Genomic DNA, 20,303 nt, shown 5'->3' on the forward strand with positions numbered 1-20,303 from the left:
AATGTCAGGCATTCAATGAACAGTGACACCAGAATCCAATTTAGTCTCAAGGCTAAAAGAAGTCCCATGGCCACCTCTCACCTTGCTAAGAGTTGAGAGAGGCTGCGTTTCTTAGATATTAGGATATTCACGCATGCCTGTGTACTAAAATCCACAGGACTCCTCAAGCCAAATATTTGAACCATGCCTGGGAACATCTGTCTCAAAGTTCAAGCTGAGCTGTGCATCCCCCAGGTCTGACAGTGGTGGTTACTCAGCCAGACTGACCTGGAGCTGGACAGCAGGGGTCACTGTTCCTGCAGCATAGACTGGAAGCCTGTACCCCTGGAGCTCTGCCAGCTCAACTGTGGCCAGCACTGTGAGCTTTCCTCACAGAGAACACACAGCCGAACTCCAGGAACAACACAGAGCAGTTCAGGCAGAGAAATCAGTTTTACAAAAAACAATACAGGGAACGTGACCAGGAGCTTGGGCCAAATCTTGTGGTCTCTCTCTCTCTTGACTGTACAGGTTTGTGACTGATAGATACCCTTGTGAGCTTAGGGTGGGCCAAGGACAGCAAGCTCTTCCCTGTCCACCTTCCAGGGTGGCTTAGGTAAGACAGCAGATAGTAGTGTCGCACAGAAAATGAGCTGGTATTACACTGCTGTGGAGAAGGACAGGGACGGATGCTGACCTGGCAGCATTGTGGCAGTATTGTGGCCAGAAGCCTATGACACCATTTCCGCTATGAAGGAAACAGTACTATGTTGCCCCAAGGACATCTCAAAGTTAATGATAAAACACTGCAACACCCTCAGGATGACTCTCTGGCTCCCACTTGTTTTTAATTTGGAAACCAAGGTGTACATAGAAGCCCGTATACACTGGCTACAGAGACATAGCTGCTGGCTACTACACTTAACTCCACAACACACGTGTGCATGAGGTCTTTCCTGCTAAAGATGAAGAGTGGCAGGTTTCCCTGGGGCAGGGTGGAGCGAAGTGCAAGGAAGGGAGGCTTCCACAGACAACTAGAGTGGACGTCACTGAGCAGTCACTACATTGGCCGAGGGGAGGGCAGTTAGCTTGTTGTGCTTGGACTTGGCTGTGGCGGTGCCCGATGCTCTTTTGGCTTCTTCCTCCTCCTCTTCTGTCTGGAGAGGCAGCTCAGTGCAGACTCGCCATGCCTGGGGGCCACCACAGGCTGAGGCAGCCTGCCAGACTGTGTGGGGTACCTGGTCTTCAGGTTCTCCTGGAAGAGTGGCTGGGAGAGCAGATGGCGTAGCTCCTGCTTCAGGATCTTCACCTGCTTCTGTCGCCGACGCTCTTCTTGCTGGTCAGCTTTTCCTCCTTGAGACACACAAATATAAGATCATGTTTATGCAGAAACACTTGCTCTAGACTAGGATAAGCTGTGGGGCTTGACAGTTCAGGACCATAAACGGCTAACTTCTGTTTAGGAGGGATGTGATGGACCACCGTCCTTCACTGTCCAGGGACCAGTAAAGACAAAGTCCTCAACTGATGGATAAGGGAACTCAGGCTTAGCGGAGTCACATAACTGGTGCAGAGCAAACTGTCAGAGATCGGAACTCACACCTGGCTCAAGTCTGCTGTCTTACAACTGTAGCTGCACGCTGCCAGCTCGAGTGTGGCGACCACAAACTCCTCAGGAGACAGTGAACACTTCTCCACAGCCCGATTCTTCAGTACCTCCCCAACACTGCTCTGACTGCACGCAGAGGTAGACACAGCCCAAGTCCCAAGCCTGACCTCAGAAAGGAAAGCCAGGGACTCACATCTCTATTGAGAGCTACAAGGGGAGGGCACTGTTGGCAAACTCCTGGCTCCCACACTGAGCAGCAGTCTGCCTCTGAACCTGGTGGTTGGGTACTGAGAAGTGAACACCTCAGCTGAGCCGAGCTGCTGGTGGGGAAGAAGGAGCGCCCCAGATGCAGTTCTCTGCTCTCCTATGCAAGGCCATGCAGCCTGACCCCTTCCTTGGCTTCTGGCCCACAGAGGAGGCCTTAGGCAATGCCTGGTGGAAGAGCTGTTCTGATGCACAACTTCCTTCTCTCTACGAGCCTTTATCCCTGCATGTAAAAGAACAATAGTTCCCACTCGATTCATGCCAAGAAACTGGCAAGTTAAGGGAGACATGGAGGGGCTTTGCTGCTGAAGGAAGGTGCGGCACTAACTACGACGATAAATAACGACTATGTCATAGACCTCCTGTTTTTAGGGCACAGCTATACCCAATTTAGCCTTCTTTACTCAACCTTAAGCTGGAGGTAGGAAGTTTATTACCTGTCTCATAGATGAAGAAAGAGGTATAGCAGAAAGCCTAACCCACAGTAAGAGAACAGGCGGCATTAAGAAGGAAGTTTTGTTTGTGTCTGCTCCTGGTTGTGGACTCCATGGGCTGTCCACAGGAGAGTCAGACACGTAAGAAAGGCTCAGGGCACTTGGCCCACACGGAAGGAGCAAGCAATGGACAAGAGAAGAGCACCTTGATGCTTCTGATAGATCACAGAAGGGAGGATGCTTCCAAGCAGGTAAAAGTTCAAGGGAAAACCAGCTGGACACAGCCTCCCATCCCACCCGTCCCGGGCACACCTTTGTACATGTCTTCTTCTAGCTCAATCTCGAGAGCTGCTGCCGCCTGCTCCATCCATGAGTTGTGCAGACAAGCCTGGAAGTTCCGGTATTCAGCCTTTTCAATCTGCCGGGCTAAGCGGATCCGCTCCTGAGGGGACAGGAGCACAAAATACTCATCTGAGAGAGGGCCTGGGCCTCTCAGCAAGCGACGCTTCACTAAAGCCATTTTGAAACTGCTCTGTGATCAGTAACCAGTGAGACACGACTCAGATCCTACTGAAACCCTTGCCCAGGCTCCTGACAACAGCCCAGGTCATCATTACATAAACAATCACAAACGCCTGCTTGTACCTCCTTAGAGGACTGTCCCAGGCTGCCAACTTATAGGTGGCCAGAGTGAACTTGTCTCCCCAGGCGTCACACTTGGTCTCGTCAACTCTTCTCCTGGGTTGGGGGTCAGAATGCAGTGATATAACGCCCCCTTCACCCTGACATGGGAGAGAATGTGCAGGGGGAATAAGAAACCATGAAAATGGGGTGGCTCCCAGGCTCCTTAACAGGAATTCTCTGTGTTCCCACCTCCCACCAGCCTCATCATAAATCCTCACACAGCTAACATTCCTTTCGTGCCAGAGTGGCCACAGGCCCTTGGACTGCCCCTTGTTTCCACTCCCTCAGTGCCTGTGACTCCATCCCCTCTTCACCCTTCCTCACCTCTGCAGAAAGGTGAAAGCTCTTCTCCCCACATCATAACCACATGCCTTCAACCTCAATGCTCCATGTGACCTCACTGTGCTGCGTGCTTGGCTTATACACACACTGGTGAGCTTCTAGGGAAAACTACCCCATGTTAGTCCCTGACATACTGTGGCCCAGTGCACACCTCCACAGTGAATGCTCCTGAGTTAATGTAAACATAGAAAGCAAGCCCTACTGGCTCTGCTACAGGGGCATACCAAACCTTCAGCACTTCCCCTAATGTTCACAGCTCTCTGGCAGATGTCTATATGGCTGTGCTCACTGCACTGTCTAGCTGAGCGGAAGAAGTTGGAGACTTCAGGACCACATATCAAAGTGGACGAGGGAGAAAAGACACTTCTTCGGTCATTATCCCTTTTCTGCTTTTCTCCCAGGTCTGGCACGTCCAGCCTTTTTACAAAAGCCACCATTCAGCCATGGGCAGAACCACTTCTCAGTTTTCTAGGGTAAGGCTTCTCTGTGAGGTGGCAGTACCATTTTTTACTCTGTGAGGGGAGTTTAACTTCTTTACCTTGACTACGTCCATGTACTTTGACTGCACTGGGAACAGTGGGATGTCCTCATCTTTCTTGAGAGTTTTGTAAATCTTCTTGAAGTTGATCACATCTTCAGGTCCAATCAGCATCAAGCTGAGGCCTTCACTGGTGGCACGAGCAGTCCGACCACTTCGGTGGATATAGATCTCTGAGGTGCGGGGCACCTGCCAAAGCAACACCTAGGATCAGCACACAGACACTGCCCGACACTGCTCTTTCCCCCAGGGCCATATCCCAAACTGGCTCTGCTCTCTGCGGGACAGAAACCTCTCTAGCACTGTGCACTAACTTAGCCCTACTTCCAGAGACGCAGACAATCCACTGCAGGCTCTGTCCCCCCTCCCACAGCCTCCACACTGGTTCAGCTCTTCACAATCAATCTGGATGTCTTTCGTCCTCTCCACTCCCATTTCCCTTGGGATCAATACCATTCAGTCTACTTTAGTCTCAGCTTTGAAACTTCACAGCTCGGCATGGGTGACTGATGATGGAACATTTATAACCAACAGTTACTGAGTGACTGCTTGAGGCCAACTGTGGGGGACACACCCCCAATTTCCCCCCCAGGGTACTCTTGAGGAGTGAGGGCTAAGAGATTTAGATAGAAATATAGAGGGGAGAGAAAGATAGAAACACAGGATAGCCTCGGGAGGGCCTGGATCCTTATCCACTGGCCCTTCTGTCTCTTCTAAAGGGCTTTTTATAAGAATGCCAAGGGTTGGAGCAAAAGACTCCCCCTAGCACAGCCAAGTGCAGACCTTCCAAACACCTGGTAACCATGCATGTGGGCAATCCATCCCCTTATGCAGCCCTACTGCATAAAGCAAGCTCAGATTTTACTAGGAAACCTCTGTGGGCTCTCACAGCCAACCAACCAAAAAACACTTTGTATGTGGTGGTTTGAATGAGATGTTTCCTACTTGGTAGGTACTTGATACCTGAACACTTGGTTCCCAATTGGTAGCCCCATTTTTTTAAGGCTTAGGAATTATTACCTTGCTGGGGAAGTGTGTCACTGGTGGCAGGCTTCGAGGCTTCAAAAGCCATCTACCATTTCCAATGTACTCTCTCTGCTTCATATTTGCAGTTGAGCTCTCAGCTACTGTTCCACCCACCTCCCACCTGTCAGCTCTACTCCCTCATTATGGACTTTTATCACTCTGGAACCACGAGCCAAATAAACTCTTCTATAAACTGCCTTGGCCATACTATTTTATCACAGCAAGGGAAATGTAATGAAGGCCAGGTACATGCCTTTGCCTTTAATCCCAGCACTTGGGAGGAAGAGGCAGGTGGATCTCTGTGAGTTCAAGGCCAGCCTGGTCTACAAACCAAGTTCTAAGACAGCAGAGCTATCATACAGAGAAACCCTGTCTGAAAAAAACAAAACAAAACAAAACAACAAGAAAGAAAGAAAGAAAGGAAAGAAGGAAAGAAAGAAAGAAAGAAAGAAAGAAAGAAAGAAAGAAAGAAAGAAAAGAAAAAGAAAAAAAAGAAAGAAAGAGAGAGAAAGAAAATGAATGGAATGTAGATATATCCTAGTCATATGAAATACTTCATACTTCATCATTATCCACATATTATAAACCAGGAAACTAAATACAGAGTGGTCCACCCACTTCCCCTAGGTTACCCAACTAAATGTGTGTGGGAGCCAGGATTCAAAGGCCATGCTAAGCCCAGGTCAACCTACAGCAGGTATATTGTCCACCAACAGCATGGCATGGATACTGGCAGCCCTGCCTCTGACTCCTGTGGTGACCACCACTACTGAAATACAGTGGCTCAGTGTCCACTATAAACCGTTTACCGTGATTCTGGAAATGAAGCTTGCCACTCCTCATCTTACAGAATGAAGAGCCAGCCCCTGACCATGATACTCTAGGCCTTCAGCCACCTGCTGCTAACTTCTCTGCTGGCCTCAGCAACTATTCACCTACTCATAGCCCAATAAAGTCCTCTTCTCACTCCAGGCTGAGTTAGTTCTATGTTAGTTCTTCTCATTTGATACAAGTTAGAGTCATGTGGGAAGAGTGAGCCTCAACTGAGGAAATGCTGCCATCACATCAACTGTTCAGTGGACAAGTCTGTGGGGCATTTTCTTGATTAATGATTGATGTGGACAGGTGGTCTTGGGTTGTCCAAACAAGCAATCCGAGCAAGCCAGGAGAAACAAGCCAGCTCAGCTTCAGTTCCTGCCTCCAGGTTCCGCCCTGACTTCCCATCATGGTGGACTGTGAGCTGTAAAGTAAAACAAACCCTCTCCTCCCTAAGTTGCTTTTGGTCACAGCGTTTATCACAGCAGCAGAACCCTAACTAAGATATACCCTAAACACACCTCCCTACAGTCCTTTATCTCCCAACCTCTCCATCCTAGAATGGCAGCATCTTCTAGAAAGCACTCAGCACCCTCTCAAACTATATCACATGTGGTAATTTCCTGTCTGTGTTACAGTGGTGGTCATATCTCACTTCTCTACAGGATGCAGTACTTCTTAGGGACTGGGACTATACTACGTGGTTCTGGTATCTTCTACAACCGACCCAGTACCTCTGTTCCAGGTACTAATGTGCTAATCTGAAATCGTATTCCCAAAATATTTTTCAAAGCAAAAGAATTAAAGATGAAAAATAATAAACTGCTGTGGAACAATCTTTTTTGTACAGTGTGAATAAGTATTACTCTCACTGGTTAATAAAGAGCTGACTGACCAATAGTTGGGCAGAAAGAGGTGAAGCGGGACTTGCACAAAGAGATCACAGATTGGGGGCAGAGTCCCCAGGAGACTTGGAGAGAAGCAAGATGAACATGCCGTGCTGATAAAGGAACCGCCATGGGGTAGAGCGTACTTAAGAAATATGGGTGGCCAGGCGGCGGTGGCGCACGCCTTTAATCCCAACACTCGGGAGGCAGAGGCAGGTGGATCTCTCTGAGTTCGAGGCCAGCCTGGTCTACAGAGTAAGATCCAGGACAGGCACTAAAGCTACACAGACAAACCCTGTCTCGGAAAAAAAAAAAAGGAGAATTTAAGTTGTAAGAGCTGGTTAGTAAAAAGCCTGAGCTATCAGCTGAGCACTTATAATTAGGTCTGTGTGGTTATTGGAGAGCCAGTGGTCCTGACAAGAAACTCCACCTACAAAAACCATCCTAATAGATGCCAGGCTTTCCACCCTTACACTGGGCAGGTGCTTCACTATCCACTCAGCTATAACAACCCTAAGGGGCAGATGTGGTCGCTGCTTCCAGCTTACAGAAAACGGCACTGAAATGAATGGTGCCCAAGTACCTGCCCGAAGCTGCCAGCCCTAAAGCATCAGAGTGGTGTTCAATTCCTGGCAGGAGGATCTGGAGCCCATACAACTATCTGCTGCTGTTTGCTATTCACAATCACTACTGTCACTGCTACTATTGGTCCTGAACAGGTAGGTAGTCAGTGTTTCCAATTTAGTGACCCAAGCTCTTCACATATGTGCCTCACTAACCCAGAGACATACTACCCTGCCATTCACAAATGGGAAATCCGAGGGATAGAGACTAAATAATTTTTTGAGGTCACACAGTCGGGATTTAGCCAAGAGAGGTCTTAACTACACCACTGTTGTCCTGCACACCAGAACAGCCATGTAACGTATTGCTGTAAGGGCCCTATATAAAATCCCCAAACAACCCAGGCTATTGCTAAGGCTAACTGTTGCTCTCCTCAAACTGACAGTAAGACCCTATTGTTGAAGACAACACCTATATAACTCACTGAACATGGAAAAGTTGAGCTGGTGCCTACCTAGAATCTTCACCCCTAGAGACTAGTATTTATATGAACTAGTGTTCCTGGTACTGGAAGGTACTCTGCATGTTACCAGAAGAGAAAGGTAAACACCAACCCAGATACAAACCCTTCAATCTACAATGGTGACCCGACTATATAATGTGCTGGTACAATAGTGGCACCAAAGTTGTGGGAGTAACCAATCAATACCTGATCGGAATTAGGGCTCACCCCATGAGATGAAACCCACGCCTGACACTGCTTGGGCGGACAAGAATCTGATATTAGATAGGTCACAGACCAAAAGGAATATCACTGTTCTGCTAAGGGAATGTACAAATAAAAATTCTTCTATCTTCATACATCAGTGTCCTGCTTAGCCATCATCAGAGAAGCTTCCTCTTGCAGTAGATGGGAACAAATACAGAGACCCACAACTGGACAATGTGCAGAGTGAGAGACCTCAGAACACTTAGTTTTAAATGGGATATCTCCAGTAAATCCCTCCCCTCAGGGCTCAGGGAACTTTGTGGAAGAGGAAAGGTAGAAAGATTGTAGGGCCATTAGGGATGGAAGACACCAAGGAAAAGAGGCCCTCTAGACACAACAGGACTCACATATACAGGAACTCGGAAAATGAAGCAGCTTTCGTAGGGCCTATACAGGTCTAAGCCAGACGGGGTTCCAGTGCTGAGAGGAGTGGACACAAGCCCCCATCCATAACCCAGAAGCTATCTCTAATTGACAACCACAGGCAAAGGAAAAATTCGTTTTCCCCAACAGAGTCTCATTGGTTATGCAAATCACACTTAACGGCAGGCCCTGTGCCCAGAAGTAGGTGACCAACACAAAATGAGCTCAATGGTATTTTTGGAGGGGTTTGGTCTCATAACACTTTGCCTGGGTGTCATTTTTTTTCTTTAGAGGTCTTTGTTTATATATTATGGTTTGTGATTTCGTGTTTTTATGAGATTTGTGTGTGATGTGTGTCTCTGCATCTGTATGTGTTTCTTGTGTTATCTTTGGCTCCCTTTTTCTGTTTGTTATTGTCCTATTCTTTTTTTGTTTGTTTTGTTTGTTTGTCTGTTTGTTTTGTGGCCTATTTTGTAATGGGAGAGAGAAAGAAAAGGTATTGATGTGGGTAGGTGAGAAGATGGGGAGGATATGGGATGACTTAGATAAGGGGAACCATGACTAGAATATATTACATGAAAAAAACCAAATATACTGTATTAAAAATCTATTTTCAATAAAAATTAAATTATAAAAACAAAAACACGCTGCTGTTGTCTGTCTCCACCAAAGTTCACGCTGACGCTTACTTCTTCAGTATAACAAGTGCAGCACAGTGTTGGAAGGGGCCTAGAGGGAGGTGTTTGTGGATGGGATGGAAAGAGGAATGGAATGAGTTCTTGCTCTCCAGGGTCTGGATTGGCTACCATGAGATGTTACCCAAGGCTGTCTCCCCCACGTTTACCACTGCACTTACCACCTGCATCCCCTTCCACCTCAAGGCTCCCACAGAAGCAGAGCAGAACAGATATTAGTGGTATGCCCTTGAACTTTCCAGGCCCCAGAATCAATAGGCACACCCTCTTTACAAATTACCCTGTCTTAGGTATTCTGTTATAGAGAACAGAAAGCTGACTAAGATATATGCTCAGCCATTCCACTGGAGGGTAAGGTGGTGGGAGGGGCTAACACTTGAATCTGTAGATATAAGCAGCCTGGAGAGAAAGGCTATTTGATAGGATGGTCACTGTTTCAAAAGCAGTAACAGTGGGCACTAGATGCTAATGGGAACACAGTGCAGGAAGCCTGAGGAGTAATACCTGTCCCCTGTGCTCCAACCTTTGCTTTAACACTTCCCCATTCACTGGAGGGAGCAGGAAATGGGCAGGGCTTTAGTGCTAAGAGCCATACCTGGTAATGGATGACATGCTGAACTTTAGGAATATCCAGACCCCGAGCTGCCACATCGTTGCCAAGAGAACACAGCTGTGATGGAAACAAAGCACAACCATAATTATAAATAACAATTATTAATCAGCATATACTAAGCACTCCACACTACAGCCCTACCAGGTAATACTATTACCTCCCTTCTACAATTAAGCTGAGGCTGAGAAATTCACTTTCCATAGTGTGAACATGCCTATTCTGTTGTGGAATCAGGACTCAAAACCTGAGTCTTACCATCTCAGCACATGCTGCATTCTGTCAGTGAATGAAATGAAGCCACATACACTCTGGGTCAGTGTCTTTTCTCCTAATACCTTCTCACTTACTCTCTTCCATTCTGATAGGGCGCCTCACTCTTCCCTAGACAGACAACCTGTACCTGCTCCCTGCATCAGAGTTGGTTCACAGCAGATGGACAAACATGAGGAGGTGTGGCGTGGGCTCTGGAGTCTGACAGGTCCATCTGAGACCCAGCCCTGTCACTTCCACATTGGGGAACCTTGGGCAAGCTGGTGAGCCTTTCTAGACAGCACTCTGTCACCTAGAGTGAGAAGAACCAAGGTAATAGGCAGTAGTAGCTGACTACGCAAGATAACAGCGGGCAGCATTCCCAACACTTCCCCTTTACATCACCAGTCACTCTCTTCTTCTACGATCCCATCAGCACCTATTACCCTGCAGAGAGACAACGGAGCACAGAGACCCTGACTAACTTGACCAGCAAGGAAGTGAAGGGTTCAGGATTTGCTCTCAGATACTCTAGTTATAGTCTGTGCTCTCAATCATAATCTCAAGGATGTCAGAAGTAACCGGATGCCCAGGACTTCATCTGTTGTCTAACGAGTTAGCAGAAGTCTCCAAGAACATTAATAGCAAACAAACACAATGAATGCATGACATAAAATTAAGGAAAAGAGGGAAGAAGAAGAAAAAAAGGAGAGCTAGTCTGTCTTCTGCTGCTAAGGCACCTGTGACAGAGGGCGGGGTCCCTTGTTCCCTGGCCCCCTCAGTACAGTGGCTCATGGCTCAAAGCCAGGCCTCTGGAGACAGGCTTCACTTACTCTTCCAGACGGGCAAACTGCTCCAGGTTTCTGAGCCTCTGTTTCTGGTGCATGCAGGCATGCAGAGTCAGTGGCATGATGTCCAGGACCTTGAGGAGTCCAGAGAGGCGTTTGATGCAGGAGATACTGTTGGCAAACACCAAGCTGCGGCCTGGGTACTGCATGAGGAAATAGTAGAGATACAAGTCTTTCTCATCTGTCTCACAGTGGATCTTGGTCTCTGTCAGCGTTTCCACTGTACCCTCATTCCTTGTGAGGTCAATGACCTTTGGTTTGCCCCGCATGCCAATCTTCTGCATGAGAAGGTCAAGTTTGGCGGTTTTATCTATTTTCTTCACGTGCTTCTTATGAAGGATTCGAGCAGGAGCTTGGTGTACCAGGGTCAGTGTGGCAGAAAAAACAAGAGTTTGTCGATTGGGGTTGTACTGGGAGTCGTTTAGCAGCTCTAGAAGCTGGGAGAGCTCAGCAAAATGGCCTTTCTCAACCATCCGATCAGCCTCATCTATCACCAGGCACCTGCAGATCCAGACAGGCCCACATGACTGGTTAGTGCAACTGCAGGGAAGAAACATCTCTACAGAATACCCTGCTCCCACCCAACCACAGACTGTCATTCACACACATACAGGCACCCTACCGTCACCACTAGGGCATCAACCAACTTCTCTCAGGCATGCTTGGTTTTCAAGGATAGGGCCTGAATGGCCACAGTGTTCTGTGGTAGTGAGAAAGCACCGCACACACCATCCTGCACACACCACACACCTCAGGCTCACTTCTGAAAGCCTAAGAGAGAAGGGAGAGGGGCCGCCTCTCACCTGAGCTGCCGAAGGTTGCTCAAATGAGGATGTTTTTCTTTAACTAGCTCCCAGAGCCGACCAGGGGTGGCAATCACAATCTCTGGATGGCGATTCAGCATCCTCTGCTGTTTCTGCGTGGACATTCCACCAACTAAAATTGCTGTTTTAATCCCTACGGGACAGAAAACATACAGACACTGTTTTTCCATCTGGCTGCTCATCCTCTGGATTAGCACATGGTCACCAGCACAGCTTTCAACGCCAAGGGAGTTCTGAAAAAGTTGGCCTGGCCTGACTGCTCAAGGGCTTACCAAGTAGCCTGTAGTTTGTGTCTGGACCCTGTCTACTTTGCTATTCCCTTCTACTCTCTCCTTTCTAACCACAAGAGAATGGCTGGATTTGAACCCAGTCACACTCACCTCCACAGCTCTGACCACGAGCAGTGGTCACTACAGTGCTGGGAAGGGTATTTCTGTGACATGCCCTAAGGAGCCCTTCCATTAGTGACCCTGAGCTCTTCTGGGAGAGGACTGCTTCTTGACCAAGGGATAGGAGTGAACACACAGGGTAACACAGCTGAGGTGCTCAGCACTGAGTTAGAGCTTAGCTGTGGATTTTATTAGGATAAACACCATACTGTGGAAACCCTTCCCAAAAGGTACAGAATTGAGCTTTTACATCAAGGCAACCAGGACATTTGTTATTAAAAGGTTAGGATGTTCACAAACATTTTAGATAGCTGGTCCCCTTGAGGGAACTGAACAAATGTCAATCGATTTCTAAAGGACTTAATTCTCCAGCAAACGAGAAAGCTCCCTAGAGGGCAGGAACCACAGCTCTCACTGCTGCCGGGGCGTTAGAAACTCGCTTGGAAACACGTACTAAGTGCCTTTAATCTCACCTGTAAACCTGGCCACAGCATCAATGTGCTGTCTGACCTGGACAGCCAGCTCTCGAGTGGGGTGAGGACCAGTCCCAGCAGAGGGCGCCTTGGGTGTACTTTATAGACAGCAATTTGGTCACATAGGCCCTGTTTTAACTTCCCAGCCTGCTCTTCATCAAGCTTCTCTTCTCTGTCCTCAGTTTGCTTGACGATAAGCTTTTCCTCAACCAAGGAAGAAGGTCCTTCACCAGCATCATCACCATCACAGGAGAGCAGTGCCTGGGCTGAGGCAGAGGCACTGGTCTTGGCTTTGGCCTTAGCCTCAGCTTCCCCAGGCTGTGCTTCTTTCTCAGTTCTGGCCTCATCGGGTAACACTCCAGACTCAGTTCCGCCCTTGCGAAGGTGATCCAAGATCGGAAGCAGCTCCTGTCCTGGTCTCCCTCGGTGGTACTCCCATGCTATTTGGGATGGGGGGAGCCCGCATCTTATGCCACTGCAGCACTGCGTGAATCATCGGGATGGCAAAAGCAAGAGTTTTCCCGCTTCCTTAGAAGTAAAGCAAAAACAACAGGAATCATGATGCAGTCCCTGCTGGAGTTCCCGCCTTTGCAGAGAAACAAGGGAACCTGAAAGAGCCAAGTGTCAGCCTGACCAACCCAAAGCACCACCATTCCACAGAGGTTCCTGCAGCGCACGGCAGCTGGGTGTGTGTGATAAAACAAGGAAAGGTACAGTATGCTAGCACTAGACCTGAAGTCACCAGACAAAGACAAACACCCCAGTGATGGTACCATAAAAGAAAGAAGGGTGAGTCTGTCTTACTGCGGGGAAATCTGCACATCACTTCAACCGTCTTCAGTGAAGGAATTAAGTAAATGGTTCTTTTCAGAACTCTTAACAAGTTTGTCTCTGGGCCTGTGTGTTTTAAAACTGACCTCTGGAGGCATTTGGAGCCCACATCATCCAAGAGGTCAAAACAAACAGGACACTACAACCTGAAAATCTGAAGTACAGCTTTTCTCCTTAACTGTCATTTTACTTTCTGCATTTCAGTTACTCATGGTCAATTATCGTCCAAAAATTATTAAACTGGTAAGTCCATAAATTTCAAGCGGTTTATCATTCCAAGCAGTAGGGGAACTCTCACAGTGTCTGGCTCATCTACACAAGACGTGAGTCTTCCTTAGTCTGTCCGGTGTCTTCACACCATATATGTTCCCCACCTGTTAGTCACTCAGAGCTCTGTTATCAGACTGCGAGCTCCTGCTTCTGTTCAGCTTCTGTTCAGGTGGTTCCTACTTTACTCACTGCCCTAGCGCCTGAGAGGAGCTCTCCCCGAGCAGCTCCGATATGCTAAAGAGAAGCTGTAAGGCGTTCTTTGATTGAAAACTGGAAAGTCTCAACTTGAGGAAGAAAAATATTATGAATTGGTTACTAAGATCTACAATAAGAATGAATATTCTTTCCATGAAACTGTGAAGAAATTAATGTTAGCTTTGCTGTTATATTTCAATCTGCAGAAAGTATGAGCACAGTGCATAAATGCTCAAGATATAAAAGTCATTCATAATCTATATAAATGTGCAGGGAAAAAAAGTACAGAGTTCAGCATCATCTCATCTGTGTTTGGGGATCTACTAGGGGACCTGAAAGATATTCTTGCTGGATACTGAAGTGGACAAACAAGAATGTCCCAGGAAACATCAATCATGGTCTCTGAAAGAAAAAAAGAGTCCTAATCCAAACCTGCAAAGAACTCTCATGGGCTGGTGAGATGGTTAAATGGATAAAGACACCTGTCACTATGCCTGAGGATCTGAGGTCAATCCCGAGACCCATAAGTTTCTCTTCTGACCTCTATATACAGGCCTCGGTTTGTACAAACTATACGTGAATGCTCACATATACATAAATAAATGTTTTTAAAAAAACTTTCATGAATAGTTTTCAAAGGAAATGACCAGTTCTAAGTAAAAAATAACCACACCAAAGAAGCCAAACATTAGAAGCAAAAGCTTAAAAAAAAATAAATAAATTAAGAAAAACCACAGACTTTCATCAAAGACAAAGACAGCCGAAATATATCATAGCAGCATCTGTATTTGACAGTCTGAGAAAAATAAAACTGACAATTCAGAACTACCCAGAAAAAAAAACAAAAACAAAAACTTTAAAACAAATACAAAACAAAGGCTGCCTCAGCCTTTTGTAAGCTTTTTGTAAGCTTCAGTCTTACAAAAGCTGAACTGATTCACGGGCAGATCTGCTATAAAGACTGCTAACTGAAGTCTTCCATGCAGAAGCAAGGATGGCCGATGAAAATCTCCATCTACACAGGGAATGAAGAGCACCAGAAATTACAGAAACAGATAGAACTGTTGTAGTGGTATTGTGTTCCCCGAAATATTGTGCACGCTAATAAACTTATCTGGGGTCAGAGAACAGGACAGCCACAATGTTAAACACAGAGGATAGGCAGTGGTAGCACACGCCTTTAATCCTAGCATCGCAGAGGCAGAAATCCTCTGGATTTCTGTGAGTTCAAGGCCACATTGGAAACAGCCAGGCATGGTGACACACGCCTTTAATCCCAAGAAGTGAACCTTTAATCCCAGAGAGTGATGGCAGAAAACAGAAAGATATATAAGGTGTGAAGACCAGAAACTAGAAGCATTTGGCTGGTTAAGTTTTCAGGCTTTCGAGCTGCAGTTCAGCTGAGATTCATTCTGGATGAGGACTCAGAGGTTTCCAGTCTGAGGAAACAGGATCAGCTGAGGAACTGGCAAGGTAAAGTAGCTGTGGCTTGTTCTACTTCTCTGATCATCCAGCATTCACCCCAATACCTGGCCCAGGTTTGATTTTATTAATAAGACTCTTTAAGATTCATGCTACAAACTGTTTCTTTTCAAATGTCTTTAAAATATAACTGCTTCGAGGCCAGCCTGGGCTACAGAGTGAGTTCCAGGAAAGGTGCAAAGCTACCCAGAGAAACCCTGTCTTGAAAAATAAATAATAATAATAATAAAATTAAAATAAAATATAACTGTTTACAGCAGAACAGTTAAAGCATTGTTCTGATTTCCAACATAGACAGAGATAAAAATACACAACCAAAAGTACAGAGGAGGGAGAGGTGGACAGAAGCCCATGAGTGGCTCTTGTATCACACACTAGGCACTGTATCACTTGAAGGAACACTATGACAAATGTATGTGTACAACCCATAACAGACTGTGAGCCCTAAAGCAAACACTAAGACACAACAAAGGCCTGTGGTTAGTAAAACGAGAGGAGACAGTACAATAATGAATGTGTATTTGGTCTCATTCCCAGCTCCGGACACAGAACTTCTGAAAACCATAACTTCTGATAGGAGCATCTTTTATTATAATATTTAATCTCCATCTTCCATTCCTTGTAAACTAACGAGATGACTGTGAGCTAGAGACTAATTGTCTCTAGAAAACTTCAGAGGAGTTGGTGGCTGCAGGGCGGGAACTTTCACACACATCCCTCCTGATCACTAGAGGGGGGACCGAAGACAACTTCCATCTCCAATGACCAAGGCTTATGCCTACATAATGGGAGGAAGCTCCATAGGAACACTACAAATGATGGGCTTTGAAGAGCTTTCCAGGATGGTGAACTCAAAAAAGGTGGTGTGCCCAGATGGGCACATGGAAGCCCTCTGTCCTCTTACTGCCTTCAACATTTTGCCTTATGAATCTCTTCCATCGAGCTGTTCCCGAGGTTCACCCTTTAAGCCAGTAAACATGTCTCCCTAAATTCTGGGGGCTATTTAGAAAAGTGTTAAACTGAGGAGCTATCTCTCGATCCTCAGGAGCAAGGGCCCAGTGGGGAAACGGTCTTGTGAGACTGGACCTAAGCTTGTTGTGGTAGGACTCAAACCCCAGGCAGTCAGAACTGAACTGTGGAATGGGACATATGACTGGAGTTGAGGTGGAGAAGAGGTTGGTTTGGTAAAACCTCACAGCACCTGTTGTATTAGAAGTGCTCTGTGGACAAAAACATCTTGTTTTCTGTTGTTTTGTTTTGGGACGAGGGTCCATGCAGGCCTGGCAGGCTTGGAACTTGCTCTGTAGACCAGGCTGACCTCAAACTCCACAGACCTTCCTGCTTCTTAAAGGTATGTACCATCAGAGTTTTACAGAGTTTGTTTTCAAAAACATCCAAACACAAGTTGAGTACCCCAACCCAAAAATTTGAATTCCCAAATACTAAAAAGTTTTAAACATTCTGAGTTGCCAACATGACCTACAGGCTATATGTTTAAGGAGTATATGAAGTATAAGTGAATTTCATACATAGACTTGGATCCTATCCCTAAGATATTCCACTATGTAGAAGCAAGTATTAATTTTAAAAATCCAAATTTAAAACACTGTCTTAAATATTTCAAATAAATATTTAATCTTTAATATCACCAAAAATTTTTTAAAATCTCAAGTAAGGTAACAATAAAGAACATCTGAACAACTAGAAAAAGTCAAAACAACAGATTTAAACTCAACTGTTTTCCATAACCACATTAAGTATAAATGGCCTGGATAACTCAGTTAAAAAAACCTATGCACTACTTGCATATTAAATAAAAAAGTTTGTCCAAAGTATATCTACAAAAAAGTATGAAAAAGGACAGACCATACTAACATCAGAATGAACAGCATATGAAAGCAGATGTTAGAACAAAGAACTCCTGTAGGATACAGATGGTTATTTCATAACGGAAAGGAGCCAGCTCACTTAGAAAATTAACAAGAATGTTTTAATATATAAAATACTTATGAACCTGATAACAGACTGTCAGCTACATGGAACAAAACACTGAATAGAATTTTAAGTGGAAACAAACAAAAAAACTCTTTACATTTTAAAATTAAAATCTGTACTTAAAAATAAAAACCTGCCTAGAAGGGAAAGAGCAAGCCCAGATGAATTCTAACAATATTTAAGATTGAAAAAACATTAATTATTTAAAACTATTTCAGATAATTGACAAGAAAACATTTCACAAGTTATTGAGGTCAGTGTTAGCGACAACTCTAACACCAGACAAGAATATTATATAAACAGCACATTGTGATCAAGTTCACTGTTTCTCTGGGATGTTTAGTTTTCATTTCTGAAAATCAATATAATTTACCATTATCAATGAACTAAAAACAAAAACCCATATACCTAAATACATACAAAAACATTTGTACAAAAAGCTAACATCCATTCTTGGTTTTAAAAAACTCCTCAGCAGAGCTGGAAGAGAACACTCTCAACCTGACTGCAAGGCATTAAGTAGTGCTGTCATCTCCATCTCGCACGCTCTACAGAGATAAAGGGTACCAAAGTCAGGCAGGACAGATGTCAGCCCAGAGCTGGATGCTTTCTTGACACGGTCATTCAACATGGTTTTTGTGGTCATGTTCTCTACATTCCCTTCCTCCACTTTTCCAGCCTATGAGCAACCAAAGCCTAGATCCAAAAGCTCTCCTGCCTGGGACAGACAGAACAGCCCTTACCTGTCTCAGCAGCTCCAAGGATGTCCAGTTTGTCACGGATGGCAGGGGCCAGTGTCAGAGCTTGGATCGGGGTGGGTGCAGAGAAGCCTAGAAAGCTGAGCGCTCGGAGGACGGCCTTGGGCACAAACAGGTCCCTCCAGGCTGACACGTCTGCCTTTTGGTCATGCACTTCAGGCATCCATGTCTTCGCTTTTTTGGGCACTTTAGGGGCAGTGCTCTGGGAAGCGTCTAACTTTTTTTTCCCTTTGTTTTTCTTCTTTTTGGGAAGAGCCCGTGCCAAGCTTTCCGATGCTGTTTCTCCTACCTTTCGATCAGAACAAACAGGGACATATTCCTGAGGCTCTGGCTCAGGATCTTGGACTTCATCCTGGGCAGTACATCCCTCAGCAGCCACTACTGCACCTTGACGTTTCTTCAATTTGAGCTTTTTCTTTGGGGAGCTGGACTCTCCTCCCTCTTTCTCCTCCTCCTCCTCCTCCTCTTCTGAAACAGCTTCGGCCTTTCTCTTCTTGGGCTCCTCATTTGAGAAGAGACCAGAGGGGTTCTTGGCAGGGGAGACTAAACGGTAATCGGTCAGTTCCTCAAAGCACACCAAGTCATCCATCTGTCCGTCTGCAAACAGGTTCGGATCGATCTTCACCTGCTTCCATTTCCCCACAACTTTGATGCCCTTTGTCTGAAATGTGCCACGGCTCGGCGGCTTTGGCCTTGACTTTGTCTCCTTTAACTTCATGGTTGCTGAAAAGAAATGTTCTTTCAGGTTAGCGACCGTGAAGCACAGCTTCTATGGCAACACACACTTTCCAATGAACCTAAAACATACTTGACCCTGGGAACAACTGAGGACCTGAAGATGGTTTAACACACATAGAGACGATGCTCCCAGCCCGAAAATGAAACACACCCACAGAATCGGCAGCTCAGCTTGGAGCAGAGGGAATACAGGCAATGCAGTAAAGATACACGAGCTCCAACACTTAATTTGCATGCAATCTTCAACAACATTACCTACTCTTCTCAGAATTTAGTGCTTTAATCCTTTAAAAAGAGAGGGGCTTTTTGTATACCTTTACGCTGTATACAAACAATTGAGATTATCAACAGAGGTGACAAAATGATGCCTGACCTACACAAGCCATTTTAAAGATGGATTAAGAATCTGAGATGTTTTTTTCATTTCTGTGTTTAGGGGATAGAGTATGCTTTATTACGAGTGCACTAAGCTCTCTTCCCTATTAGAATAAGGCAAATGCCATTTCCATCCCATGCAGCTTTCCAATTACATTTTAAGTAATCTACAGCTAGCTAGAGATGTAGCTCAGACTGTTTGCCTAGCATGAATGAAGTCCTGGGTTCCACCCCCAGCACTGCATAAAAAACAAGCGTAGTGTAGTACCCTGCCTTCCGGAATCCGAGCTAGGACCATCAGGAGTTCAAAGCCAGCCTTGGCTACATAAGACCCTTCTTTAAAGGGAGTAAGGGGTTATGCATGACTCATTTGAGTTGAAGTGGCTCCACAATGACTCTCATTAAATAAGAAAGAACAGATTGTGGAAGGCATAAAATAAAACTCGATTCATATCTGGATCCTACACTTGCTACCTCTATCTTTCGTGAACGTCTCTGTGGCTCAGTTTCTTCATCTACAATTTAGAGATAATGAGATGTTTATCCCACTAAGTCGTCAAATGGATACGACGTGGTGACGCATGTCAAAACCCGCTTAGCATGGCGCCTGTGTAGAGAAGCACGCTGACCCGCAGCAAGGCTCACCCAGCGGTCCCAGGCACCGACTACACCACGACCACCGCACTTCGGCCCCACCTCGACAAGCGGAAGGGAATGTCACTAAAAGGGCCCGCCTGCAAGAGTCCCTCGGGCACTCCGATCGCACGAGCTCTTCAAGGGGGGTTGCTGGGCCTGGATGCGTGGTTACTGGCCCTCAGGCGTGAGCCACCCGAGAACCAGGGCGGTGGGGCCACCCGGGAACCACTATGCTGCGGGGACCCCGGGAGCGCGTCCGCAGAGGTCCACGGACTCGCTCCGCACCGCACTCACCAAGAGTACTCACCGACAGAGTTCCCTCGCACACCGGCCGCCTGCGCCACCCTGACCCGGAACTGCAGCACTGCAGCAGCGCGGCTGGAACTGCAGTTCCGGGGCGGGACTTCGCGCAGGCGTGCGCGCTGCAGAAGGAAGTGCCGCCTCCATGCGGAAGCCGCCGTCTGATTGGCACTGTCTCAGGACTTGGGCGGGAGCGAAGGGGGCTGGGGACTGTGGTACCCACCTTGGCCCTGAGTCTCTTCCAGTTCGTCCCTTAGGCGGCATCTTGGAGCTCCTTCCCGGACGCTAGGGGGCGCAAGTGTCCGCATAATCTTGATCTAGTTTGGGTGCAGCAGCAGCCGCACGTTATTGAGTACC

At 46.4% G+C, this 20,303-nt stretch overlaps 1 protein-coding gene across 1 annotated transcript; it reads right to left on the minus strand.

Moving 5' to 3' along the window:
* Nucleotides 1-802: 802 nt before the first annotated feature.
* On the minus strand, nt 803-20,048 carry Ddx24 (DEAD-box helicase 24). Its single transcript, XM_028888229.2, is given in 12 exon segments — nt 803-1,332; nt 2,599-2,728; nt 3,851-4,039; nt 9,566-9,624; nt 9,627-9,640; nt 10,666-11,181; nt 11,484-11,637; nt 12,367-12,429; nt 12,432-12,735; nt 12,737-12,894; nt 17,883-18,620; nt 19,954-20,048. Coding segments are annotated over 11 exon segments (2,589 nt in total). The 5' UTR covers nt 18,616-18,620; nt 19,954-20,048; the 3' UTR covers nt 803-1,063.
* Nucleotides 20,049-20,303: the final 255 nt, after the last annotated feature.

This window comes from Peromyscus leucopus, chromosome 14 (genome assembly GCF_004664715.2).
Source record: "Peromyscus leucopus breed LL Stock chromosome 14, UCI_PerLeu_2.1, whole genome shotgun sequence".
In the NCBI taxonomy this organism is placed as follows: Eukaryota; Metazoa; Chordata; class Mammalia; order Rodentia; family Cricetidae; genus Peromyscus; species Peromyscus leucopus.